The following is a 27,075-nucleotide window of genomic DNA, read 5'->3' as shown; positions in this document are numbered from 1 at the left end:
CTGTGTTCAAGGTTTTATTGGAGGCACATTTCTCACAGAACAATGTTAAGTCACTCAAGATACTTAAAATGTTGCTCCCTCAGTGGACAAACATGGCCTGCAGTTATACAGTACAGTGCAGTATTAACTTTGAGACATAAAGCCTAATCTGCAGGCAGTGTAATAATCTGTGGTCATACAGCAGGAATGAAAAATACCTGTTTGTTTGGACGATTCAGCCTTAGAAGCAACAACTTAGCTCAGCTACATTGGCTTTTACAGATGGTTCAGTTAAGAATCATGAGGTGAGGTCAGTAAATAACAAAAGCAACATAGAGTTGTGTGATGAACCAGGAAAAACCAAGGCGCACAACCCATTTGATTCCTTTTGAGGTAAACATGCTTGCAGCATTAATAGAGGGCTTTGATAAAGCCTTGCTTAATGCCCATCAATATATAACGCGACTACAAAGAGAATTCATACACGTGGAGATCGCATATGCAGTCACTGAGAAGAAAGGTACAGCAGGGATTTCTTTGCAACAGTGACCTAGAGGCAAACACTGCAATAGTTATCACAGCAGCTGTGGAGAGTCACACCAAATATTAGGTACAACTGCATTTACTGGCTTGGTTCCATTGATGGGATTTACTGTTTCTGGGGTAAAGGGATGGAAATGTATACAATCTGATCAGAAACAAAGAAAACGTGTGCAGAGTTAGGACTTTGGATTCATGATAGAGTGAAATATAAGAACTCCAAAGCAACACATGAAAAGCCCACCTGTGCATCTCCATACACTGAAAATAGGTTGTGGATTATTTTAAATGTGATTAATGAAAACAATGTTGCATCACCCTAGTGTTACATAGATAATAATTACTGTAATAAACAATGTTCTTAGAAAGAAAGAAGACAACAGAGCCATTCAGAATACAGAATAAAGTGAATGTAGTTTGGCCCCATAATGAGTCTTTTGGGGTAACACTTTTACTGCAAGTATCTTTTCCTTAATTCTAGACCGGCTTGATGATACAGTCTTACATAATTTCCTTTTAGTTGTGGTGAATTTCACAGCTTCCTACTGCTCAGCTACCTGAACCTCTGCACTGCCCTCTTATCCTAATAACAAATCTAATAACAAAACATGTTTTATAAACTGAGCTACATGATAGAAAACTAGGCACATTTTCATATCTGCACATTGTATTATGCAGTATTGAAATAAGTAATTAAGCCACTGTTTAAAATGATGTAATGCAATGGCCTCAGCTGGTGTAGATAAGTTTATCTTAAAATGGGTCAAACAGCGTGGAGATCAAATGTTGAATAACGAGTTGGGTAAATCAGATGTGTATGTGGAGGGAAATCACATTCAATAAATGATGAAGTGAGAGGAGATTCATTAATTATGGTGATGGACAAATATGAGACAACAAATGCTTGCTGGACATCCCCTGATTAGTTCTTGTTTTAGCTGAAACCACGGAAGAAGAGGATGTCTGGGTCCTGGGAAGGAGAAGAGCAGGATGCAGATGAGATGAAGTTTAAAGATGCAGATGAAGTGGCGGCATGCAGGAGGAATGACTCAATCACCCACAGGCTGCATGCTGCCAGATGTCAGACAGCATGCAGAAGAGATGAAAAAGACAGATCTGTACAAAAAAAAGGAGCCCGACACCTTTTGGTCTATTCTACACACGGGACATCTATTGCAAGTGTGTCCGTCCTCAGAGAGCGATCCCTCCTCTCTCGCTCTTCTTGAGGTTCCTCCCATTTTCCACCGTTAAATGGCTTTTTGTTCGGGGAGTTTTTCTTTATTTGAAGCGACCGTTGAAAAGGACAGAAGGTGTTGTAGGCTGTTCCAATTGTAAAGAGCTCTGACGGAAATTTTGTGATTTGTGGTGTTGGGCAATATAAATAAAATTAACTTGGGATATTATGATAAAAAAAAAGCCATTAATGGTTGAGGGCCCACCGAAGACCGCCTGATGACAAGACACCTACAGACAGTTTCCATCCCCAACCTAGTGACAGACAAGAGAGCATGCCGTAAACAAGAAAAGGCTGTGCAGGTTCAAAAGATTGCTGTCGCATCAATACATCTTCACAGTAAAGCACAATAGTTGGTCTTAGACAAAAGCAATAATGAAGAAAATTGCCTGTATGGATTGTCAGAAGACGGCAACGAACGTACCGAACAAACACTGTACGCCTTTAGCAGTCCTTAACCACAGAGAGATAATCATTAACTGGGTATTTAACCTATGTTTTACAGACAAAACTGAATTATCTCTGCGTCTACAGACTAGCAGGGAATTCTGCAGGGTTTTGTTGAGACCTCATTGTCCACTGTGGAGGTTGTTCTTTGGGGTCAGGTTGAGTAAATACAACATTGAGTGTCTTTCAGTCAGTCGGAGTTGCTAAGCATCTACTTGCTCCTCTTTCCTAATTCAGTTTGGCTATGTATTTTAGGACTTTCCCCTATAGCCACAGTACATGTCATTTTTCTGTGTTTGCAAATGATGAAAAAAAAATTAGCTGTAAAACACATTGACACAGGGAGCTACGCACATATTAAAATGAATATCAATAAACTAGATATTGTCTTATGGCCAGTGATTTTAATATTGCATCTCCATAAAGTTAAGGGACTTGAACTGTTGTGAATGAACTGTTTCCAAGACAATGTAAAGAAACATGCAAAGACTGGTGAATCCCTTAAACAAAGTTTAATAAATACCTTTAACAAAAAATACATTATGAGAATCAACAAAAAGGGTTTATTAAAAAAGAAAAACACATGTTGTATTGAAAAAGGTTTCAGTTATTTTGTCCATCCCCTGTAGCCATGACAAACAACGTGTCACTTTCCAGAGAAGTTATTCTGAGACAGCCAGCCCCCCCCCCCCCCCCAATCTCCACAAGGAAATATGGATAAGAGTGGCAGGGATAGTGGGCAGCTGTCAACAAATTCCGCAGCTTCCTGCCACCACCGATCAATCAGGACCACAACAGTGCTGACCTGTTGGCTCGAGCTGACATTAATCCTAAATCTTCCAGTCAGTGCGGAGGAATGACAGGACACAGAGTGGTGATGGTGGGAGCGAAGGCTGATACAGGCTCTAACAAGGAAAGGTGCTGATGCTAATGGGTGTATCTGTGGCTCTCTAACAAGCCTGCATCGTTTGATGTCCTAATTTACAGTGAGCTTTGTCTCAGGGGTGCAGGGTAATGAGCTGGCCCGGGATTCCCAGGGCAGCAGCTTGTGTAACACACCTCATGCAAGGGGACATTCACTCCCACTAAGTGTAAGAGAGAGAGAGGGGGGGGGGAGAGAGAGAGAGATGTTAGATGTCTGTAGGAGAGAAAAGGGCGTGAGGAGGGAGGGAGGGAGGGGAGGTGGGTACATGTCATCCCTGCTTGATATGCTTGTTTGTACACACCAATCATTGAATCGCTGCAACCAAGTGAGAAAAGCTTGTGTTCTCTGTGACAAACTGACCTCAGGCAACAAGAACATGCACAGAAAGAGGAAATGGAGAAGGAAAGCATGGCGGGTGGGGGAGAAGAAGCAATAGAGAACGTTGGACTTGATCCTTATCGAGCTACGTCTTGTCCACAAAACACCCGTCACAGACATCCCTTCCCCGGCTGCCTGTGTTTAACTCAATCAAAAAATGTCCCTCCTATTTACAGAGCTACCCTGAAAAATATGGCTGCTAGTGCACTCCAAAGCAAATTAGCAAATGTGGAGCTCAGTGACCTCAGTGCAGAGACCATCCACACAGAGTATGCGGTGTGCCCTACCACCCCCACCTCTTACTGCTGCGTCTGCATGGCTGCATTAGTCAAGCTCAAATGGGGCTTTCCGCCATGAGAAGCAGAGCATGACATGCTCTAAACAATGGCAGGCAGATGACGAGCCAGCTCCATTTGATGATGGCCTCTGCCGACGTGGCCGCCTTTTTTTTTTTTTTTTTTATGTGGGGGAATATGAGGGCAGCATGATTCATTAGGAGTGCACAGGTGGCCCGAGATCTAATGAGTCCGTTTGTGCCGTTCTAACATGCAAATGACTCCAAGATCGATGTATGTGTTTAAAAAAACATGCTAGTTTTAGACAAGAGTCTGAATTTAGTGGTGATGTGATCCTGCTTATTTCAGTACATATCAATCTAATACAGCAGTAGCCAATAGTCCCTAACACATTTAATACAAGAGGCTAAAAATGCAACAACACGCTGACAATGACCATTAACAGAAGACACGATATTCAGGAAGTTATGATTCACCACCTCAAGTGTAAAATGATGTTAAGTCATAATCAACATCTACTTAATAACTAGACATTGAATGTTCCATCAATTAACGACAGAGGAGTGTTTGTGGGGCGCGAATGCTCCGGCTGGTCTCTAAGCAGTCTCAGCTATTAACACTGCCCCCCTCTGGCTTGCTGGCTGCATGATGAGGATGTTGGTTTTGCATCAATCAGTCAGACAGTGAGTGAAGAGAGAAAGCAATAGCATGGTAGACATTTTGTTCCATATCTAATGGTATATACCCACTCATTGAGAACAAAATAATCTTGAATATACTCACTAATAGTTTTGGGAGTAGCAAAACAAACTCCAAACTGCATAATAGATCTAACCTTGCTTCAGTATCTTTAAGTAATACGCAAAAACATAAAAAGAAAAAAAAGAAAGTGTTTTCAACATGCCACTCAATTCCTCACAGGAGCCACAACAATCCAAATTGTACCTGATCTATTAACTGCTCGCCACTGAGCACCGTTTGAACGTTTGACCTTCTCACACAGCTCATGACATTATGTTGACATTTGGAGTAATCCCTCCTACGGTTCTTAATCCCAGTGACCGTGGACCGTCCTGACCCCTCCTCTGACATGCACTCACCACACACTGACAGAAGAGGCAGGGAGACAAACACGACTCTGATACCCGGACAAGTCAACAACACCACTGGGCTTTAGAAAGCTTGTGCTGATCCAAAGCATGCAGCGATGAAAGGGCTTGTTAATTGTCATGCACAAACTGAAGCACTGAGATTGTTTGAGAAACTCACGTTTCATTCCATTTAGTTCAAAAATTAATTATTTAGCGATGTTTGTAAACACACAGATCATTTAGGTAAATTTACAGCTGTTCTGAAGCTTCTTCTAACATCTGGATGAGAAAGCTTTCTGTCCACTGCACGATAAAGAAAGATCCTCAAGTTGCAAATGTATTTCCTGAATCCATGTGCACTATACATCTGTCCCTGCCCAGATGTTTATGCATTATATTGTATTAAAATGTAGAATATTGGAAAATAACATCAACATATACCAATATATTATAGTAATACATTGTGGTTGCAAAAAGAGGGAACTAGAGAATCGGATTACACACTTCTCATCATGAAATAAAACAAATACTTGTTCATCCAGATGTTAGTCTTAAAGGATTCTCAGGATACCGTCAGAACAGCGCTAAGTATTGCTAAATTTGCTTAGATGTAATACACAAGAGTCATCATAATTTACAGTACATTGTGCTTTTTAATATTTAAACTATGTCTGCAGTTGTATGACGAAGAAGCTGAATGCGTATAGTGAGCATCACTACAGAGCTACACACTAGTCTGTCTTAACCAAATGAACTTGCATGCTAGCAAGTTCATTTGCCAACAGATAATATTATATGACGATACAAAGAAGCATGTTTGGATCTGATATCCTCCATTCAGCCCTGGCTTTTACAGTATATACCTTTTTTCGTAAAATAATATAATGCAACAAGCACAAACGGATAAAAAGTGATGAAATGAGAGGTACAAGATGACAACCCATTTATTTAGTAATACATTCTGCAAACTAGAAATTTTATTCAAACTTCAAAGGCTAAAAAATGAAAGAAAGGAGGGAAAGAAGGGAGAAAATGTAAGAGCAGGGAGAAAAATGCATCAATTCACAAGCAAGGAATGCAATTTGTTCAATCGACAACACAAATAGTACAATTTAGTTCAGGGAACAAAGCTTTTTTAAACATTTTCTTTTTTTCTGCCATTCCTTTGGAGCTAGAACATAATACAAAATATACAGTTATTGAACTTTGTAAAATCACTCACAGAGGCCTCTGAGAAGCATTTGAATCGACATTGACAATACTTATCTACAGCACTCTAAAGCTATTCTTGAATGTAATCATAAATATAGCAGACATGAATGTATGTATGCACATTTTGAATGCTTACGAGGTTACCATGTTAAAACACTTGCATTAGTTAAAAGTATGACATCATCTGCAGTGAAAAATTAAATAAGCTTTAAAGACCGAGATTCAATAAGGTGACATGGGGCACACACACAAACCAGCGATGGTTGAAAAGTTGTACCATGTGACAACCAGGACAAAGTCCCTTTGTTGATAGCTTAAGTACCCAACATGGGGATAGTTCTGAATCTATTGGAGTGTAATGTCAGAAGCATTACTCCTCATCATAGTGTTTTGTTGAACAAGTACTTTAGGGGGGCAACATGAGACTGGGTAAGGCAAATCGGTGAGCTTATTTATGAGCTGAAAAAGGTCAGCAAAGTGAGGCTCAGGTCGCCCTGCGTGGGGACAAATAAACCACAACTGCTCAGGGTCACACAGTAAACGCCACAACTGAGGTACATCAATATGTACAAGAGGGCGCAAGCATTTAAAATCTCTTCGACTTCTGCCAGGTAGTCCTCCGTACAAGAATATACAGGATGCAATCCAGGCAACCAAAGGTAACTCTGTAAATAGCTTTATAATCTTTTTTTCTACAATAACAATTTTCTGGAAAAAAGCTGATTATACAGATGATCAGTGCATATGACTTTAGTCATTTCGTCACTTCTCGCACACCACACATTTCTAAAACCCTGAACTCTCGATACAATTCTAGATTTGAGCTAAATGAGCATCACACAAGTAGACAAATTGGTGAAATCACACAGGTGAGCATTTGAGGGCCTTTGAGGGTTAGCGTATACGACAAGCATTACTAGTTACTAAAATACGTTGTCATTTGCAGTATCCACTAAAATCTGTACTTGTTTTGTTAACATCAGCACAATTCAATCAAATACTGTACATGAGCACAGGTGTATCCCACTCATATAGATCAGTGTCAAAATGATAAGGGGGAGAACCACAAAACAAAAACATGTTTTCATTATAGTCTCCAAACGTGAACTAATTTCTGAACAGTTTAGATCGACACAACACAAGACATAAACTATTCCTATAAAAGTTATGAGGTATTTTAGTAAATGTCAAATTAAAACAGAATGTTAATTTTTTGTCGGGGATGCCATGGGACATTTTACATCATTTAAACAAAAACGCCAAGATGTTACAAATCAATAACTGCTAATATTGCAGCTACATCAATTTTTAACATTAAAAAGCAAATGTCTAGATTTTTCATTCTGTGGCCTGTTATAGAAATGGGGTATTAACCAGCATAATTTAAGGACCACATCATGAATTGTACATCTCTAGAGCAACACAGGACAGTCGAGGGGTGTGGGGATATTGATGGCCTTAAAAGGCAAAGAAATATAGTTTGTTCCTTATTAAAGCGCAAAGAAAAGTTGCGTGAAAAATTGCTTTAAGAGCCATCAACACCTACCAGGTTTGCAATTAGCAGCGTGGTGCTGAAAACTGTTTGATGAGACAGACATTTAGTGCACTAACTAAACAAATAAAAGTAAGTATTGTTGACATAAATACAATACTGTCATTTTAAACCAAAAGGAGTGAATTAACAATGTTTTTACGGTTTTGTTTGTATTTTGTTGTATTAACGTTTTTGTTGTTGCTTTTTTAAGGGAGGTAATATTCAGTAAAAATACATTTGTATGCAAACGCACAAAGAAATCCACAGAATTATGATTATGTTGCTATTTGTGCCATTTGTCGGGTGACTGTTTAAAGGTACCCTGTGGAGTTTCCTCTGTAAACACAGTTAGGTTTACATTCAACATTTCTTCACAAAATGCAATGTGTCTCTAAGGCCTAACAAACATGTCCAATGCTACTCCATATTCACAAAAGATTTTTGAAACTTTCTCCATCAGCTTTTCTCTTATGGCTCGTTACCAAGACACCAACTGCTGCTCTACACATTACTGGCTCCTTGTGGTCATGCTAGTAGAGCGAGGACCCGCTCATCAAAACAATACTCTCCAGCACGACCAAAACGGTATTTGTGTACTTTTAATAGCTGGAAATCTCAAAGTGAACATCACTCACAGTTTAACATATTTAATGGGGTTACAGCTCTGTACTCCTTTATATTATTACATAGACATTCCACTTTTTCTGAGCGTTTTTGGCCACAAAAGCATATTAGAAAGCAGATCATTTAAGATTACGGTCAGTGTTTTGTAAAGATTTAATAATTTGCAACCACCAGAAATCCTAAATGCGGTGAAATAGTTAGGATTGTCATTCTGATAAATTGATGTACATTGTTATTGTGTATTTTGTAAATGAAACGGTTCAAACCCTAAGTGTTGATCAGAGGGAAACCAAAATGATTATTGGGAAAGCTTTTTGTCAAAACACACAAATATTCAACTAATCACCCCAAGACACATTTTGTCCATGGCAAAAAACTAACTCAAGCGACATGATTTATTCCTTGAAAGCTTAAGTCAAAAATATATACATACATAAATTTCCAACAATGCAATTTTAGACAAATCTTTAGACAAAATCTGAAATAAAACCATTTCTTTTCAAGAAATACATATACTGTGTGTGTCAAATACAGATTTAGTAAGGGGCGATTCATCTCTTTAAGGGGGGCAAAAAAAAATTTGGAAAAAAATTAGAATAAACCAACACACAAGTCATACACTATAGCAGCAAACTGCATTGTGGTGTGGCTTGTGGTGATGTGGGAGAGGCAGAGCAAACCCAATGAGAATAAAAAGGTGATATACAACCATGAGAACTCATTGCAGTTAGCAGATTTGTTCTTGGTTTGAATGTCCAGCTGAAGACCTTGTGAAGAATAAAAATAGCCTTGTAAGTTTTAGAATCAATATCTTGTCAGTTTTGTCCTATCATTAGACTGGTAACGAGGGATTATCTCTAACATATTCAGTGATTAAACTGTTCACATCTGTCAGATGACCAGATGTTAAAGGTAGAAGCTAAACATCTATCTGTACCACAAAGAAAACTTATTCTCATGAAAAATAAACTTGGCATAGGCTGTCATAAAGCTGAAACATATGGCACCCACAGTGGGCACTGGTAACAATGTACGTTTAGAAACTGATATTTAAATATGACACAATAGTTGTGTAAACTAGTCTAGAATCGATGTATTGTACACCGTGGGTCAATTTAACTACTCTGTGTCATCTCAGGTTACTGTATAGTTCTGATATATAGCTTGAAGTTGTTCAAACAGCATAACAGCATGTAAACTCTGTTATCCAAAGCCTTTCGGAATAAGAAGTAGTGAAAGCTTATGTTGGGTGATATGGAACACTGGCTGAAAAAAGGGCAACCAATGGGTAAGCATTGGGAGAGCAATTCCCTTAAACTCCAGGCTGGTCTGTTGTCTGAACCACCAAAGCAAATTTAAATTAGAGTTGCACATACAGATCTGTCTTTACACCGACACACGTGCGCACATAGATTGACACAAGCACCCATTCACGCTCGCAAGTATCTATTTGCACGGACAAACGTGTTAACAGGCGTCTTTTCTCAAATGACTTGAAGAAATGAACAAAAATAAAAAGGTTTGCCACTTCCAAAATAACGGAGAAACACTTTGCCATTATTATTGGGAGGATGTAGAGAAAAACACGTACAAAAATAAAATACAATAAAAAAAGCACAGGGAAAAAATAATTAGGATTTAAAATGGTTTGATAGAGAGCTTACTGTGCTGTCAACTATACAATTTACCCGTTTTTTTTCTTTTTTTAAAAAAAAGGAGCATAGACTAACTAACTTTAAAAAAAAGAAAAAGGAAAGGAAAGTAAAAGCGCAGAGACATTGTGCCTGGAGGACAAGCAGTAATATTCACTGAATAGACTTTTGTTACAATTCCAGAAGAGCAGGAAAAGGCAGATAGTGCATAAAAGGTTCTCTTTTTAATTTCTTTCATTTTTTTAACTTAAAATCAAGCTGCATTAAATACAGGCTGTTTGTACAGGACAATTGCACTTCACAAAAACAGAAATATACAAACACACACAAGGAAATGTGAATCAAATTAATTACAGCAAAAAAAATATCTTACTACTTAAGCGGATTATTTAACAAAAAGAAAGAAAACATTGGGGACTCAAATGGTATGGATTACTTTAGAGGAGACTATTAAGGTGGGTGAACATAAAAAGGGGAGACAAGAGGGTGGGGATCCTGAACTCCAGAGTGGACTGGTGCTGCACTATTCCAGGGTTGTGTGCATGCAACTCCTCTTCTTCCTCTTCCTCCTCCTCTTCCTCCTCTTCCCATGAAATTCCCTTCTTAGAAACCAAAAGCTCAGAGTGACAGAGAGACAGACTGCTGAGCTGAGCTGCTGTGGGTCTTGAGAGGATGGTGGTTTGTAAACTCTATGCTGTGTTAGTGGTGGGAGGATGTGTTACCACATGTCGTCTGTGGACGCAGAGTCCTTGATAAGAGAGGAGAGGAAGGAAAAACCCTTCAGACTGGCTCGACATCCATGATATTTCTATCAAGAGCTGGACAGGTTTAAGCATGTAGGACACAAACTGAAAATAAAAATCATCCAGGATTTGACTGATATTCTTGGATATTTACACCATTATTTCCCACAACATCTTTGACATTATAGAAAATACTTTTACAGATGATCTGGAGATAAGTAATATATTGTTACTTGATCAAACACTGTTTTAATGAATGCTGCATTAACTTGTTCAGTGTACAACACAACTATATACAATTGCCATAGAAAACATTAAGTTATTCGTTTCAAATATATGGTAAAATATATTTTTTAACCAAACACACAAAAAGAAAACTAAAATGCTCAAGACATCGAATTGGAGTAAATGTTTGGAAAGTCTTGTTGACAAACAATGTGTACTTTGCCACGGGTTATGGCTAATACAAAGAAAACTACAACATTAGGCTTTTCAATGCAACTTTTGTCATCCAATCATGCCAGGATGCATTGAAAAGTCAAGCCTGTTAGCTCAGAGATCAAATCTTGCTTGCATTGGGATCCGAACTGACAGACCACATGCCGAGGTGGCCTGGCTCGCATCGAGTTTGGATCTCAGTGAGGTCTGGAGAGCATGTGGTCTCAATCTGGACAATTTGTCAAATGTAGGTCTCACTTAATCTTTCCCTCACACAGGCGTTTCTCTCCAGAGCGAGAGCAAAGGAAAGAGGAGGAAAACCACAGCTGGAGTGGTGCTATGTTACTGCTGATAACCCAACTGTCCTGATTATGCAGTTTCAAAATAAAAGCTTTTACACAACAAAGGCTTTTATTGTGACGATTTAAAAAGGAAAATGTCACTAATGTGAATTAGCAGCGCTTTGTTAGTGGCTATTCTTCACTACTATACTATCTAGTCTACTAAATCTGCAGCTAGTAACATAGTACACAGGAAAAATAACAAGGGCTTTTACTTTACAAAATTTATAGGAAATGAAATGTGTTTATCAACTAATTAGTGGAGCTTTGTTAGCAGCTATTCTTTAATGAAAAAAGTCTACTAAAACTGCAGGGAGGAAGAGTAAGCAGCCGGACGTTTATTGTGAAAGATTAATAGGAAATTAAATGTGTTTATGCACCGTTTTCAAGCGTCTTCTTTGACCACAAAATATATCCTATCAGACAGGTTGCAATATAGTGTGAAAATATATACGGTTGCACTGAAAATTATTCAACCCCCATTACAAATTAAGTTTATTGGCAAAACTTACAAATGTTCAGCGGTTTTCAATAAAGAAAAACTCAAAAAGCACAATTTAAATAGCTCAACACAACTAATGGTACAAATGGTTTCTCCTAATTCAAACTTTTATAATTACTGCAGCCGTAAAATGATTCAACCCCCTTAATATAATCCCTCATAAGAGCACACATTTGCAAATCAGATGTTGTCTCAAGCACACCTGATGCAACTAATTAAGAGTCTGATTAGTTGCATCAAGTGTGCTTGAGATAGACCACAACAAATACCTGGGCCGGTTATCAATACCAAATACGCTAAGAACAGACTTGTGTACTTTTGGAATTGGAAGTCCAGACTCCAAAGGACGGGAGGACACCGGACTTTCGGTTGTGACAAATTAGGAGCTTTAAGTCTTCATCACTCAACGTGAAGTCTGTGCATGTGTGGCTGGCTGTGAAGTCACCGTCTGACGCTGAGGGCCCACATAAAACTATCAAGCGGCGGCTGGAAATCAATTGGAAAACGTAATGGTTTGCTCCAGCAAGGTTAACTATTGTTAGCAATACAAGTAAACAACAACAACTCATTAGGCTGCTATTTTAGTCATACAAACAAAGTAGCAACATGTCTGAAGATAGAAGTCAGACATTACTGTATGCATCACTGACTTAAGGAGACATAAATAAGACGTGTTGGAAGAAGTGCTAATAAACAGCATACTATCACAGCTTTCTTTACTGTTGATAAATTGAGCAGGAATCTTGGATTTTGAGGCCAAGCTTGGTGACGTTATAGTTTAAATTTCCGAATAAAATGAGAAATTCTGATTTCCCTGTTCAAAAAGGAACAGCATAAATGTGAAAAAATTGGAAATATGAAACTGATCAGTGCGTCTCATCAGTATCAGCTAATATAAATATAATTAAATGTTCTTCCTTTTACTCTGTTTGCTCTCCTTTACGACAACTAAAGTGTAAATATGTTGTTGCATATGCGAGTGAAAATTAAACTAACAAATTATTTGTGAACACTGGTGCAAATGTCTCAGATTTCTTTACACCTGGATTGGCAAACTGCAAACATTTGCTAAAACGCCAACACAAATGATTTTTTTTTGTAGTTGTAACATCCTCTCTAGAAAAAAAGATCTATCGAATACCATCACGTCAATTTCTGGCTTAAATTTCCTATTACAAAATATGTAAGACAATTTCTCTATGCACCGCTAACACATGGGGCTTTACAGGCCACGACTCATTGACCGCAGTTCACCTATTCTGCTGGATATCCTAAAGTCCAACCTAACTTTTCTACCATGGAGTCAACCAGCGATGAGCAGTTCTTGAATATGCTGCAAGCACCACTTTTGGGGGCAAAGCAATCTTACTGCTTTGAACTGACATGCGCTCCGAACGGATATAGATATAAATATAGATATATATAGGTTTCAGATCAGCCTTGGTGTCAGCTGACCTATTGACAACTACCACTCTATGCAGTCATCCTTTCTTATAGGGACTTTAGTAAAATGGTGTGTCTACACAATACTGACTTCTGCCAGAATGGCAAAGACCAAGTTTACAAACCATTTCAATTTTACTGAATAATGTGATAAATTGCACTGCCTCAATTACCTTTTCTGTATTTTGTGGTGCTAAACAAGTTTATAATGGGCTATAAGTATTTCTTCTCACAAATCTATGTGTTTATAAGGGGTTACGTCTCTCACATACTCTGCATAATATTACTTATTAATGTTAAGGTGTTGTCTGAAGAATTAAGAGCCAGAATGAGCTAGATGGATACATCTAAACCGAGCAACCAGGCACGACTCAGAGAAACGGGTGAAAGGGATGAAATGTCACTTGAGGTTTTAAATGTATTAAAATGTCTAAAAGATTATAATTAAATAAACGGGCAGGCACAAAATGATGTCTGTGGTTTGTAAAGAGGGCATGTAAAAACTGACCGCATAAGTTAAACAGTCTGTTGTTTAATAAAAAGAACACAGAACTCATCAGAATTCAGTCATAGCGCTATGTGCCATCAAACACGGATCTCTACCAGTAGTTCTCAAACTTTTTCTGTGACGCCCCACTTTGGAGGAAGAAAAATGTTCATGCCCCACCACCCCAACAAAATAGTCTATGCTGACTTTTTATTGAAATAACTTGTTATGACTCCTCTATCTGTGCTTTTTCAAATAATAGAATAAAGAAAATTGAAATCACTTTCAAGTAAACGAAATGCGCAATCACTTTGTTAGAACAATAAGAGTTTTATATGGGGTCAGATCAGTCTCAATAATTGCAAATGCACACAGAGAGACTTACAAATGCAAACAAAGATTTACAAATGCGCACAGAACAATTTACAAATATGTTTGATTTACAAATGCACACAGAAGGATTTACAAATAAATTAGACTCACAAATGCACGCAGAACGATCCACAAATACCTTTCCAATGCACACATAAATAAATTATGATTTATATAAATGTAAAAGAAAAAACAAATACATTTCTGCATTTCTATGTGGATTCTTCTATTTGTTTGTAGATTTGTATGTATTTATTTGTCAATCGCACTGCATTTGTTTGTGGATTGCTTCACATCTGTGTGTGGATTTATGAGACTCCCCTGCCTTGGCTAGATTTGCAAATGCGTTTTTTTTAAACAGACCTATCTGTAGCCAATCAGATGTCGCCCTCATTTTCAAACAATCACATGAGCGTAATTCGTGTCATTCGTGCCTTAGAGGGGCGTGGCTTATCTCTGTGGCTTTTCTTTTACATTTACATAAATCGTAATTTATTTATGTGTGCATTGGAAAGGTATTTGTGGATCGTTCTGCGTGCATTTGAGAGTCTAATTTATTTGTAAATCCTTCTGTGTGCATTTGTAAATCAAACATATTTGTAAATAGTTCTGTGCGCATTTGTAAATCTTTGTGTTTGCATTTGTAAGTCTCTCTGTGTGCATTTGCAATTATTGAGACTGATCTGACCCCATAGTTTTACACTGCATACATTTTCAAAACAATACCGTGCAACCTGTGCAAACCAAAATTAGTGCAGATATGTGTCTCAAGTACTATTAGTATTAGTGGCTGCAATGAGCCTGCTTTCCACTACAAATCTTTTTTAAATGGGGTTGCAGGCTTGATACGGCCACTCAATGTTGAGCTCTTGTTTTGAAGGGCAACAGCGGTAAAGCCCATCTCAATTCATGCTCAATGTTGAGCTTTTGTTTTGAAGGGCAACAGCAGAAAAGCCGATCTTACGGAGATTGTCTTTTGGCAAAACGGCAGGAATCAGCGGATCACCAATAATCTTGGCCGTCGCGCAAGTGTAACCTGTTAACGGCGTAGCGTAAACATTTACACAAAAGGTACGGGCATTTCGCCATGTATTTATTAATGCCTTTTATGTCCGTGTATTTTGAACTTGTGTATTCAATTTTTAGGTATTTCTGCATTTCCTCCTGTAATATCACTGCACCCCACTAGAAGAGTGTTCCCCAAAGTTTGAGAACCACTGACAATAAAGCCAAATACAGACAAATTCTTAAGGAGAATCTGGTGGGATAGACCAAATGGTAAGGGGATGTTTGTGCTTTAAAAACACAATCACAGTACACTACAGGAGCTACAACAGTACTGTCACCTCACTATATGGTGTGATGCACAAAACTTTAAAGAAAATTAAAACAATTGTGTTTCGGTTATGAAGAAAATGTCACATTTATTTCACCTTCAGCCAAGATTAAGTTAACATGTACATCTATTATTTTGCTTCATATAACTTTTACTCACTGTTAAAAAAATGTTACACACCTATCTTACTCATACGGCAAAGTCAACTTCTGACTGGCTTCAGAACAAGAATGTTAGTTATTTAGTGGCCATGCCAAACCTCAAATTTTACCAAGAATTATTGTGAAAACTTAACTGTTCACATCCTCCCACTTCCCTGCTTGAACAAGCTGGGGAAAATCTGCAAACAAGTGGATAATATCCAGTTGTCCAAAGATGATAAATATATGTGTCCTAGAAGAACTGAAAGTACAAATGCCACCAAAGGTGGGTCAAATGACTCAAAAGGTTGAATACAGTTATGAATACTGTAGATGATTTCTATGAGTCACTTTGAATATAATTGCAAATATTTCAAAGAACCTAATTTTACTTTCTCCATTGAAAGCTTTGTGTCAGTTTAACCCATTGAGTATTCAAGCTGCACCACATAATACAGAGGAAGCCAAGGGGCCTGACGGCTTTCTGAAGGGACCCGTACTTTAAAAAAATAACTCGGTGTTAAAGTAATTTCAAAAGTCCATCTTTATACAAACATAAAAGACTGAAACAAAAGCTGTCAAGGACAAGATAGCATGCACAATTCAAATCCAGCTGAACCAGTGAACTTCCATCCATCCATTATCACCCGCTTATCCGGAGTCGGGTCGCGGTGGCAGCAGGTTCAGCAGGCCGACCCAGGCTTCCCTCTCACCCGCAACACTTTCCAGCTCATTCTGGGGGATCCCGAGGCGTTCCAAGGCCAGCCGGGAGATATAATCCCTCCAGCGTGTCCTCGGTCTTCCCCCGGGGCCTCCTACCAGTTGGACGTGCCCGGAAAACCTCTAATGGGAGGCGTCCAGGAGGCATCCTGACTAGATGCCCGAACCACCTCAGCTGACTCCTTTCGACACGAAGGAGCAGCGACTCGACTCCAAGCTCCCCCCTGATGTCCGAGCTCCTTACCCTATCTCTAAGGCTGAGCCCGGCCACCCTACGGAGGAAGCTCATTTTGGCCGCTTGTATCCGAGATCTCGTTCTTTCGGTCACGACCCAGAGTTCGTGACCATAGGTGAGGGTTGGAACGTAGACCGACCAGTAAATGAGAGCTTTGCCTTCCGGCTCAGCTCCCTCTTCACCAAGACGGACCGGTACAGCGCCTGTTTTACTGCTGCAGCCGCACCGATCCGCCTGTCGATCTCCCGCTCCACCTTACCCTCACTCGTGAACAAGACCCCGAGATACTTGAACTCCTTCGCTTGGGGTAGGCAGTTTGCCCCCACCTGGACGGAGCAATCCGCCGGTTTCCGGCAGAGCACCATGGCCTCAGATTTGGAGGTGCTAACTCTCATCCCTGCCGCTTCGCACTCGGCTGCAAAATGCACGAACAGGACCGGTGATAAAGGGCAGCCCTGGCGGAGGCCAACACCCACCGGGAACGTGTCTGACTTACTACCGAGGAGACGAAGTGAACTTATCTGACGAAAACTCAAAAGCCTTATATCCGAGTGGACAAGGGCAACAGCTTTGTGGTCCGTTTGTATTTTAAAAGAATGATGAGCAATGTTCCTTTTTTAAACCAGTATGTGAGAGAATGCAGGTTTACACAAAACCAGAGAAAATACCAGACAATTTCCCTTATTAGATCTCCCCTCTTTGATTTAAAAAGCACCAATTATGGAAATTAGCTCATGTTTTATGAAACTGAGCCTTTTTGGCATAGGACCGGCAATGCAATTGTGGTCTTTTGTCAGTTATGACAAGTTATGTTTTACTAGGACTATTTAAGGGAAACAATCAAGACATTGCTGTCATTACATTCATGACAGCAACACAGTGTTGCCAGCCATACACATATTGTTAGTATTACAACAATATCATTTTATAAATGTTCTGTTTTTTAGATTCACTTAAACTAGACAAAAGGCAAAGAGACATTGTAGAGTCACTACGTCACCGATGAGTCCGTGAGTAACGTTATCTTTTCTGACTGCATTTTGAGTAAATTAGACATGGCAACAAGTCTAGATCATATTTTTTAATACTAATGACATGCTAAATGTATTTCAAATCTGCTGGTCACACATCAAAAAGCATGCATGTACCAATCCAAGCACATTTATTGAATAGTTAAAGGACAAGTTGGCATACTTACTGTGTCATCACTCCGGTAGGGGTTGAGTTTGTTGTATACCGCTTCAATAACACTTCGTCTAAGGGGAAGAAAAAGTAAAAGGTAAAGAGATATATATATAAAAAAACAACATATTGGACTTTATTTTTCATTTAAAAGATTAAACTGACAATCACTGTCAAAAGACAAACTTGCCATTATCAATTCTAAACACAAAGCTCACTCACTTGCTTGCCAGCTCTCCTCCGGGAGGGAGGTTGGGGATGCTCTCGGATGCTAACGTCCGCATAACATGGACTAAATCAGGGACACCTTCCTCCCCCTGCTTTTTAATAATCTCTGTTGGAAAACAAAATTATATTTGGATTGTTTCGCAACAAAATGCAAGTGTTTTCTCTGTATACACAACATCTATTGCATTACATGTCTATCGATCCTGGAAGAGTGACACCTCCTCTGTTGCTCTTCTGGAGGTCTTTCCTTTTCCCTCCAACTGAAGGTTTTTACCAGAAATATTTAACAGACAACCTCTTCTCCTGCTTGTCAAGTCAACATTGAACAACGTGTGTTAAGTTTAATTCCCAGATGAACTGGCATCCAATTTGAATACATGTCTTATGTTCTTTGCTCAAAAGTTTAAATGTAATTGAAAATGAGCTAAAGTCATTAACAGTGGGTTCCTAGCTTCTTCTCACCCAACACTTAAAGTGAATGTTTTCCCTAAAAGAACAGGCATACAACTAAAAGCATTTAGAATTTTTTGTAAAGCTCTACCAGTGGCGCTCTAACTGTAGAGACTGAGAGTAAAGTCTTTAAATTCTGAAAAAGTGATAAAATTAAAAAGCATTTAGAAACCACAAGTGGTTATGTATAATCAAGCAGATTTCATTTATTATACTCAGTCAAGTGTTTGCTTATTTTTAAACTTTGTTCTTCCTGACCACTGTAGATGCTGCCTGAGCATAGTGGAATCAAGCTTGTAGTTCCGTCACTACGAGCTAAACACTCGATGAAGTCACGACTGTTTGCTGTGCTGCCTCCTCATTGGTGGAACAAGCTCCCCATTGACACCTTCCGTCGCAAACTAAAAACACATATTTTTCGACTATACCTTGAATAGGGAAGGTAGCGCCGTAGTAGCACTTTGGTAGCACTTAAATGGCTCTTACCGATAGCACTTTGTAGTTTAACACTTTAGTAGCACTTAAATGGCTCTTACTGATAGCACTTTGTAGTTTAATTTTATTGAAGAAATTGTACTCGCTTGATTCTTGTTGTTCTGAGTTTGGACTCATGGTTTAATGCACTTATTGTAAGTCGCTTTGGATAAAAGCGTCAGCTAAATGACATGTAATGTAATGTAATGTAAAAATAAAATAACTGTTTTCAGACAGGCTTTTTGATGTTTTCCTGGCTCTAAACAAAGCTGTGACAGATAACATTTATACATCTTTCCCATCAGCCTAGATGTTAATAAGGCTAACATTATTTTAAAACATGATGTAAAACAGAGGAAACATGGAATTTACACTGAATAAAGTGTAAATTCACACCAAAACTAAAAAGGTATTGTGATGTCAATATCCCAAGTTCTATTGTGGTCGACTGACCCCAAATATGATTTTTTGCTCCTACCTTCCACTCTGCCCTCCAGATATTTATCCAGATCAGCCTCCCGTTTTACCGCGTCTGGAGATACCTTTGGCGCCCCAGGAAAGCAGATTAAAACAACACTCATATTGTCACGGCTTCCCTGTAAAAATTAAAGAGCAAAACACATAGGTGATGTAAATCAACCAGGTTACTATAACAGACAAGTGTGTAACAAAATATTGATGTGGGTTCTGTGGACATGTCATACCTTGTACAAGCAGGTGTCAACAATTTCATTGCTGACTCTTTCAAGATCATCCGTCACCTCTAGCCTTGATCTGACAAAGTCACACAGTTCCTCATTGGCCATGACATCCCAGATGCCATCACAAGCTAGTATAATGAATTCATCTTCCCCCTCGGATCTCTCTATTGCATACACTTCGGGCTCCGGGGACACAAGCTGCTCTGTAGGACCTTTTCCATGTACACACTTGTAGTCGAAGTCTCCCAAAGCCCGAGACACAGCTAGAGACCCATTAACTCGTTGGATCATGACTGAGCCACCGGCATTCTGGATCCTTTCCTTCTCCAAAGGGTTGCTGGGTTTGTGATCCTGCGTGAAGAAGTGAACACCTCCGCCCCGGCTGAGGAGTCCCCGTGAGTCGCCACAGTTGATAAAGTAGATTTGGCTTGGAGCAATCATCACTCCCACTGCCGTGGAACCACTGCGGTCCACACCATGCTTTTTCTCAGAGATGGTTCGCATATGTTCATCAATCTGCAGGAATCCTGTGCGGATCCCATTCTTCACGCTATCTACAGATGGGTCCTCCTGCAAAGCACTCTGGAAGTCTGAGTTGCTGGTGATGTGCTCCAACAGGTGCTCAGAGCAGTACTTGGCCACCTGAGAGCCAGCATGCCCATCATAAACAGCAAAGAATGACCAGGGGTCGAGACCATGAGGAAGACCAATAACTGCTGTGTGTGCATCTTCCATCTCTACTCGCCAACCCTGCATGCTACTCAGCCCATACCTCATGTCGTTGCCCTCACCACGGGAATTGTATTTTTCCATCTTTGGTTTGTCGAGAAATGCACCCATTGTGTTTCTCTTAAGACCTGTAACACAAGTGAAAAGCATCCAATTACAAGATAAGACAGAAATTAAGTGTTTACTAATGAAGCCAATTATTTAAGGACTTTGTGGCAATATTCAGTTTCTGATCATGAAATTATGAAACTGTATATTTTATAATAAATAAACTAAAATATTGGATATCTAGTGCTAAACGAATGTACACAGTTGTGTATCAATGGATAAAAACAAATAGCACGCATTACATCGCGTTGTGGTAAAAGATTGGCATATTGGAGCTAGGTTTAGGTCCCCTGCCCTTATCTAAAAATAGTAGAGCCGTGTAAACATTTTGGCTACTTATTAGGAACCCTGCTGATGTGGATCCGATTGAAACGCCCTTCAGCCTCTGTCTGATCAAGTGTAACATTGAATGTAGTCGGTGTAAGTTATTTAGTTGAACTTTGAATAACATTAAACCGCGACACACAATCTATCTGACCGTAGCAATATCCAACACATACTAGCACCATACTAGCTATTCGGGTAAATATTAGTTAAAGCTATAGCTACATGCCTGCCCTCTGAACGCCAGCTAACAGACTCGATAACCACTACAAAACAATCTCTGGAGATCTGGCAAATCAAACAGTAATGCTAACGTTGTGATACGCCAATGTACAACATTGACCTGCTCAGCAAGATACCATTTGCTAACGTATTAGATCAACGGGAAATGTTCAAGTTAATTCTGTAGCATGTCTGGACCATAACCCACATAAACAAACAGTCGTACCTAGTTGTGGGCCTTGACCCTTGTCCCCGACAGCTAACTTTGACAGGCCTCCCTCTACCACGGTTTGCTAACATTGTCTAAAGGCAAGGAAAGTCCTCGGCCTTGCTAACGTATTATCGCTAGCATTGAATGCTAAAACGGCTAGGAAAGCTAAACTACACAATGTTCCTCAACAGTTACTGACTTAACATGTTATGACTTACCAAATATCCGAAATACCAGTTGACAGCAACGGAAACTGGGAAGGTGACAAGGACCGAATAGCCTCAGATTACACCGACGAAACTAGGGGATTCTCGGCGGTTTAGCTAGGCTAGCTAGCCAGTTAGCTAGCAAGGAGCAATCGTCACTCGAGACTCATATAAATGGGTTAAGTGCGGAGGTCCCTCTTTGCGCGCGCCCGTGATGCATTACATTATCTCAGCTGGCGATATTAAGAATATTCTCACAGATTTTCGAGGGAATTTACGGACCGGAGATTTGTGTGGTCAAGCCAGGGGGAAGCTGAAACGTCTGTCCCAGCCTCTCCACTTGACAGCTTGCTAGCTAACGTTAGCTTCTGAGGAGCACAGCGAGAGCCCCCAGGAACAGCGCTGCGCTGTGATGCGATTTCGGCGTAGTGGCTGCTATAGGTAATTACAGTTTCCGGGATCATCACGTGACGCACACTGGGCCATTTTTCCCATATACAATCATTGGAAAAGAACCAGCTGTAAAATGGCGAATACATTTTTCTGAGCGTCACAAACCCCCCCCGAAAATGACTATTTACATTTTCAGAATTTGAGCCATTCAGTCCAATTACGTTTGGAAAGAGCTGCGTGATTAAATTATTTAATACCATTCGTGTGGAAGTCAGCAGGCTCGAGTCGCTCGACCAGTGGACGGGTGATTTTATTATACATTCATGGATTTAAGTCGCCCAATAAGCAATGTAGAATTAATGGTGTGCAATCGTTAAACGTGGTATGCTGTTATTGTTAATGCATCTATGACACAGTCCTAAGAGAAAGGACCCGGATGTTGCCGGTTGTGTACTCGAAAAAAATGACATCATCCCTGTAGAGTTGTGGCTGCTCAGACTGTAACACAGGAGGCATGTAACCAATGCAAAATAGACTCCCAATCTGATATTATATATATATATATATATATATATATATATATATATATATATATATATATATATATAAAAATTCTATATAATATATATATATATATGGCTTAGAATTTTTACACGGGAGGGTTTTAAAGGACTCGTGAATTCCCATAATAATTGTCTGGGCACTAATATCATTAACCTGCCCTTGTTATTTTTTTTGTGCCGTCAGTGGTATGAAATACATATATATTGCATACAATCCATATTCTGTAAGACCTGCATTAGCCAAATGCATGGCCTGCACCAATAGAGAGAGAGAGAGAGAAAAAAGCATAACCTGTTTCAACAACAAATTCACTATATACTTAACAAAAAAAAGGAGCTTGCACTCTTGTCAACTGATAATGAATATGAGACAACTGGTACTTTAGAGATGTACTGTTTTATGTCCAGATAATACCCTTATACTTTTCAGAAGTCTACTGTGGAACAATTGGTACCTGTCGTAATAGAACCCAGTGTCACAGTCACTCTTTTTAGCTACTCCTGTTCATTCTCTGTTGACCCCTATTGCAACATAAGAGGCCATGGACATTTTCTTCCATCTCTCTTTTGGTTACATGACAGCTTGTGTATTGCACTGCTGCACATTTTAACATCATTTTGTCCCTGTGTTCTGAAAGTTAATTGTGTTTTGTAACAGCAATCGCTTTTGGAGAACCAACAAGTTTCTTTGTAACACTGGTTGAAGTTTATTATTCGAAAAAGTTTTCATTCACCACAGTAAATGTCAGCTTTAATTCTGAAAATATTTGAGCGGATGTGACGTCGATATCCTTTTGCTGCAGCTTTGTTGTGGCAGAAGCTTGATTATACATGATGGCGACTTAACTTAAACCATAAGTCTAACGTGATTCATTCATTTTCATCAAATGGAATGCTGCATTGCATCTGTACTGTGGTGTTTTGTACCACTTTATTTACTTATTAACTTCCTATGTTTTATTTTCGCGGACGCAGACTTGACTCTTCTTTGGGCAGGTCTATTCGGACACAGGCCAGGTAATGAAACCTTACTCATGTCTCTTATTGAGTCCCGTTTCTTATTCACAAACAAATAAATGTATCGTAATGTTTGATGATAAAATGGGGACAGTCGGTGTCAATGTTTATATTCCCCGATAAACGTGAAGTCAATGAGGTTTTGTAGCACGAAGTAAACGGTTAACAATAATTAGCCAAACGTTTCACTTTGATTTATTACTAAGTCACACGTTGCTCGTCTGAGGATTTCAGAGGTCAAACTCCACATTTTATAAGTGGTGAATATTTTCCAGTTCAGCGTAGTCATGTCTTGGAATGATGTACAGACCTTTTCATATTATTCAGTTTTTGATCATCAGTTTTCAGTAGCATGTTTAATATTTTGAACTTTCAACCTTTTTTTTAAATTTTTTTTTTACAGTTTCGAATCTTATTTTTGGGGGTTAAAATCTATTTTCAGGTTCAGTTCTTTTTTTTCACTTTCAGACCTTTGGCCGGGATCTACCGCGAGAATTATGACTCAATACTTTATATACGCCAGATTCACGGGATTGGCAGTAAACAAAATTGACGCTAGTGCCTAAATTATGTTTAGCAAGCTGTTTTAGACTTGGGATGAATTGCAGTATAAGGGTCATGTTAGTCTCAGCATATGACATGCAATGTTGACAGTTGTATTTTTTTTGTTAACCAGAGAATAAACTGAAAGGGCTGGTGGTTTGGGTCACTGGAGCCTCCAGTGGTATTGGTGAGGAGCTGGCCCACCAGCTAGCAAGGTGTGGATCACGACTTATCCTGTCTGCTCGACGTGAGGAGGAGCTAAAGAGGGTGAAACGTAGCTGTTTAGGTAAGATAATAAAACTAATGTGTGTATATATAGATATATAGATATATATCGATAGAATGGCTTAGTGAAAAGAAAGCTGATTTAAAATGTGCAAATACTTTGTCAAACTCTTGCTACACTGCAGTGTAACACTATAATAACATTGGTCATACTTTAATTTAGTCTTACTCAGTTGCGAATAGCTGAATCATTTCTGTAATTGCTTTCCTCAAGAGTGCTCCGATCTTCAGGATGAAGATATTCGTGTTCTTCCACTTGATTTGTTGGAGAGGACATCACATGAAGAAAAAGCAAAAGCTGCAATTCAGTACTTTGGACATGTAGGGCAATTACTCTTTTATCATACAATGTGTTTTCATCATTAGTTTAATTGCAATAAGAACATGTCACAAACTGTCATTCACAGATAGGAATGAAGACCTTGAACAATGTGTAATTAATTAATTAATTATATATATATATATTAAAAAATCACAATATTTACGCCATATTCAAACTTTCTCGTTACCCTATACTGTGAACAGCTTAACATTGAAAGTTAAAAATGTATTCAAATCATGCCGTTTCCCTATTCTGTGGTTGTCAAATTTTCCCTTTCAGATTGATGTCCTAATTAACAATGGGGGCCGAAGTCAGCGCTCTCTGTGCTTGGAGACCAGCATTGACGTGTATCAGGCATTGATGGAGCTCAACTTCCTGGGTACAGTCTCCATCACCAAGCAGGTGCTGCCTCACATGACGCAGCAAGGCAGAGGAAGCATTGTGACCGTCAGCAGCGTAGTTGGCCTGGCCGGGGCACCCCTGGCAACGGGATACTCTGCCAGCAAACATGCCCTTCAGGTGAAGGGAATACAGATAGCAAGTGTTTGGACCACAGCTGCAATAGTCACATAAGACTCTGTTTGTTTTCTCTGATTTAATTTCTCCGGTGTCCTCAGACAGTTTTTACCAACACGTTGTTGATTAAGTCATTTCTTTTTTCAGGAATGTTGATTTTTCTCACTTTTTCTCTATCTGTGAAATATGTGTTCGGTCCTGTTGCTGATTTTTACTGTTTTGTCTACAGGGTTTCTTTAATTCCCTTAGAACCGAGCTGACTGACTTTCCAAACATACTCATCAGCACGGTGTGTCCAGGGCCTGTGCAATCACAAATTGTCCAAAATGCCTTCACGGAGGAAGTGCTCAAGGTATCGGCTATAGAGCTGTTCATTTTGAACATAACAATCCGATATTTTACCTGTATGTGATATGACAGTAGCTATTTCAGTAACCTCTTTTCCTTCCATTACCGAAGCCCATGGCTGCAGCTGGTAACCAGGGGCACAAGATGGCAACGAGTCGCTGTGTGCGTTTAATGCTGGTGGGAATTGCCAATGGTGTCAAGGAAATGTGGATTGCACAGCAGCCCTTCCTCCTGTTCTACTACACCTGGCAGTATGCTCCTACATTTGCCTGGTTCGTCACAAACGTGTTGGGCAGAAAAAGGGTGCAGAATTTCAAAGCTGGTCTGGTAGGTATATAATCTAATTTTAGGAAATATATGTGGACAAAGTCAATATGTTGCATATTCAACCAATGCATTGACTAGATTTATCATCCTTGAGGTCTTCCCGACTCGGATATCACAATGTCTAGGTCTGTCTAGTAAATATGTAAATGAGGTTTGCCACAGTCGATATATTTAGCATACAGATATGAGTGGTTAGAAATATTCTCATCTGCTTTCTTCTCAAGAAAGCAAATGAGCATGTTTCCCAACATGTTGAACTTTTCTAGGAATAATTCATACTTACTGACAATCAGCCAAAGGCTCACATAGACTCGGTTGAGATTTGTTTAACCAAAATGAGTGAAAACACCTGGTTTGTACCTTGGGTGTATAGGACCTCTTAAAAACATCTCCTATACAACTGAAAAACACATTTCCTATATTTAAAGAAACCAAATTCAGATAGAAAGGCTCACTTTAGTCAGAATGCACCAGAAAGCGCTCACAAGGGATGAGACCAGTTTTTGTGTCATATTTTGGTTGACCTTGTAATTGCTTTCTGTATGGTTGACCTTGCTTCGTTCAACCTAGGACCGGGGGATTCTCACTGTGTTAAAGACTTGTGACGTATACCTTTTTGAGACAAAAGAAAAACTTGATAATGTACATAGTATTCCGAAACACCGGGTTTAAGGGAATTTGCATGTGACTAATTTTCAAAGGGAAGTTAAGCTCAGTAATTTTGGAAATGCAAAATGTCATATAAAAATCATTACCTTTTTTAAAGGATAACATCTTGGGGTGAAAACACACCTAGAAATGTAGATCAAATGTACTGTAGTCAAACGGTACCAACTGCCAGCCTTTACTTTTGCAGGATGCAGACACTGCATACTTCACCAAGCCAAAGTCCTCCTGAAGGTCAAATCCTCAAGAGGAAAAGCATGAATTTCCTTATGTTCGACCTGGAAAGTGATGGGGGTCTATGCCTTGATCTCGAAGAACAACTGCTTTTGGGAGCTCAGTGCTCGACAGGGTCTGATAAAAATGGGTATATTTTCTATTTCATTAGGCTTTCATCTCAAATGTTAAATAAAAACCTGTATTTTATATTTCTTTGTCTTAAGATTATGTGAATTTATGGCTGAAAGCCTACATTATAGTATTGGGGTTATATATTGAATGTAACAAAGCACTTGCACTAACCTTTTGAATGCCTAATAAAATTGAGTTGGATCAATTTTCTGCCCTGGAAAGTTGGTTTAGGGAAACATAACA

General features: G+C 39.3%; 2 protein-coding genes across 5 annotated transcripts; one reads left to right on the top strand and one right to left on the bottom strand.

Annotated features, from left to right (window-relative positions):
- ppm1aa (protein phosphatase, Mg2+/Mn2+ dependent, 1Aa) lies at positions 1-21,934 on the bottom strand. 4 transcript variants are annotated; one of them, XM_034525566.1, is made up of 6 exons: positions 21,517-21,921; positions 19,708-20,561; positions 19,482-19,599; positions 18,074-18,185; positions 17,868-17,925; positions 1-1,489 (listed from the first exon to the last, which is right to left on the bottom strand). In XM_034525566.1, the coding sequence occupies exons 2-6, from the start codon at positions 20,542-20,544 to the stop codon at positions 1,454-1,456; spliced, it is 1,161 nt and encodes a 386-aa protein (XP_034381457.1). In that variant the 5' UTR covers positions 20,545-20,561; positions 21,517-21,921; the 3' UTR covers positions 1-1,453. The 4 variants fall into 4 exon arrangements, with proteins under 4 accessions (XP_034381457.1, XP_034381458.1, XP_034381460.1 ...); XM_034525567.1 differs by having other exon boundaries at positions 21,787-21,921; XM_034525569.1 differs by lacking the exon at positions 1-1,489 and adding an exon at positions 1,496-2,007.
- A 1,319-nt stretch (positions 21,935-23,253) lies between these two features.
- On the top strand, positions 23,254-27,073 carry dhrs7 (dehydrogenase/reductase (SDR family) member 7). Its single transcript, XM_034563285.1, has 7 exons — positions 23,254-23,477; positions 24,154-24,306; positions 24,520-24,626; positions 24,907-25,146; positions 25,373-25,495; positions 25,603-25,818; positions 26,675-27,073. The coding sequence occupies exons 1-7, from the start codon at positions 23,348-23,350 to the stop codon at positions 26,714-26,716; spliced, it is 1,011 nt and encodes a 336-aa protein (XP_034419176.1). The 5' UTR covers positions 23,254-23,347; the 3' UTR covers positions 26,717-27,073.
- Positions 27,074-27,075: the final 2 nt, after the last annotated feature.

The sequence above is a fragment of the Cyclopterus lumpus genome, chromosome 22 (assembly GCF_009769545.1).
Source record: "Cyclopterus lumpus isolate fCycLum1 chromosome 22, fCycLum1.pri, whole genome shotgun sequence".
NCBI classification, from domain to species: domain Eukaryota; kingdom Metazoa; phylum Chordata; class Actinopteri; order Perciformes; family Cyclopteridae; genus Cyclopterus; species Cyclopterus lumpus.
This window is presented reverse-complemented; position numbering and strand designations above follow the sequence as displayed.

What these genes read in the sequence shown, in the direction of transcription:
- ppm1aa (XM_034525566.1), bottom strand. Translation starts at nt 20,544, where the DNA reads ATGGGTGCATTTCTCGACAAACCAAAGATGGAAAAATACAATTCCCGT. An exon ending in TCTGGAGGGCAGAGTGGAAG is followed by an intron (nt 18,186 to 19,481) that starts GTAGGAGCAAAA and finishes GTTTTCCAACAG; the next exon opens with AGATTATTAAAAAGCAGGGG. An exon ending in GGAGGAGAGCTGGCAAGCAA is followed by an intron (nt 17,926 to 18,073) that starts GTGAGTGAGCTT and finishes TCTTCCCCTTAG; the next exon opens with ACGAAGTGTTATTGAAGCGG.
- dhrs7 (XM_034563285.1), top strand. Translation starts at nt 23,348, where the DNA reads ATGGAATGCTGCATTGCATCTGTACTGTGGTGTTTTGTACCACTTTAT. An exon ending in TCACGGAGGAAGTGCTCAAG is followed by an intron (nt 25,496 to 25,602) that starts GTATCGGCTATA and finishes CCATTACCGAAG; the next exon opens with CCCATGGCTGCAGCTGGTAA. An exon ending in AGAATTTCAAAGCTGGTCTG is followed by an intron (nt 25,819 to 26,674) that starts GTAGGTATATAA and finishes TTACTTTTGCAG; the next exon opens with GATGCAGACACTGCATACTT.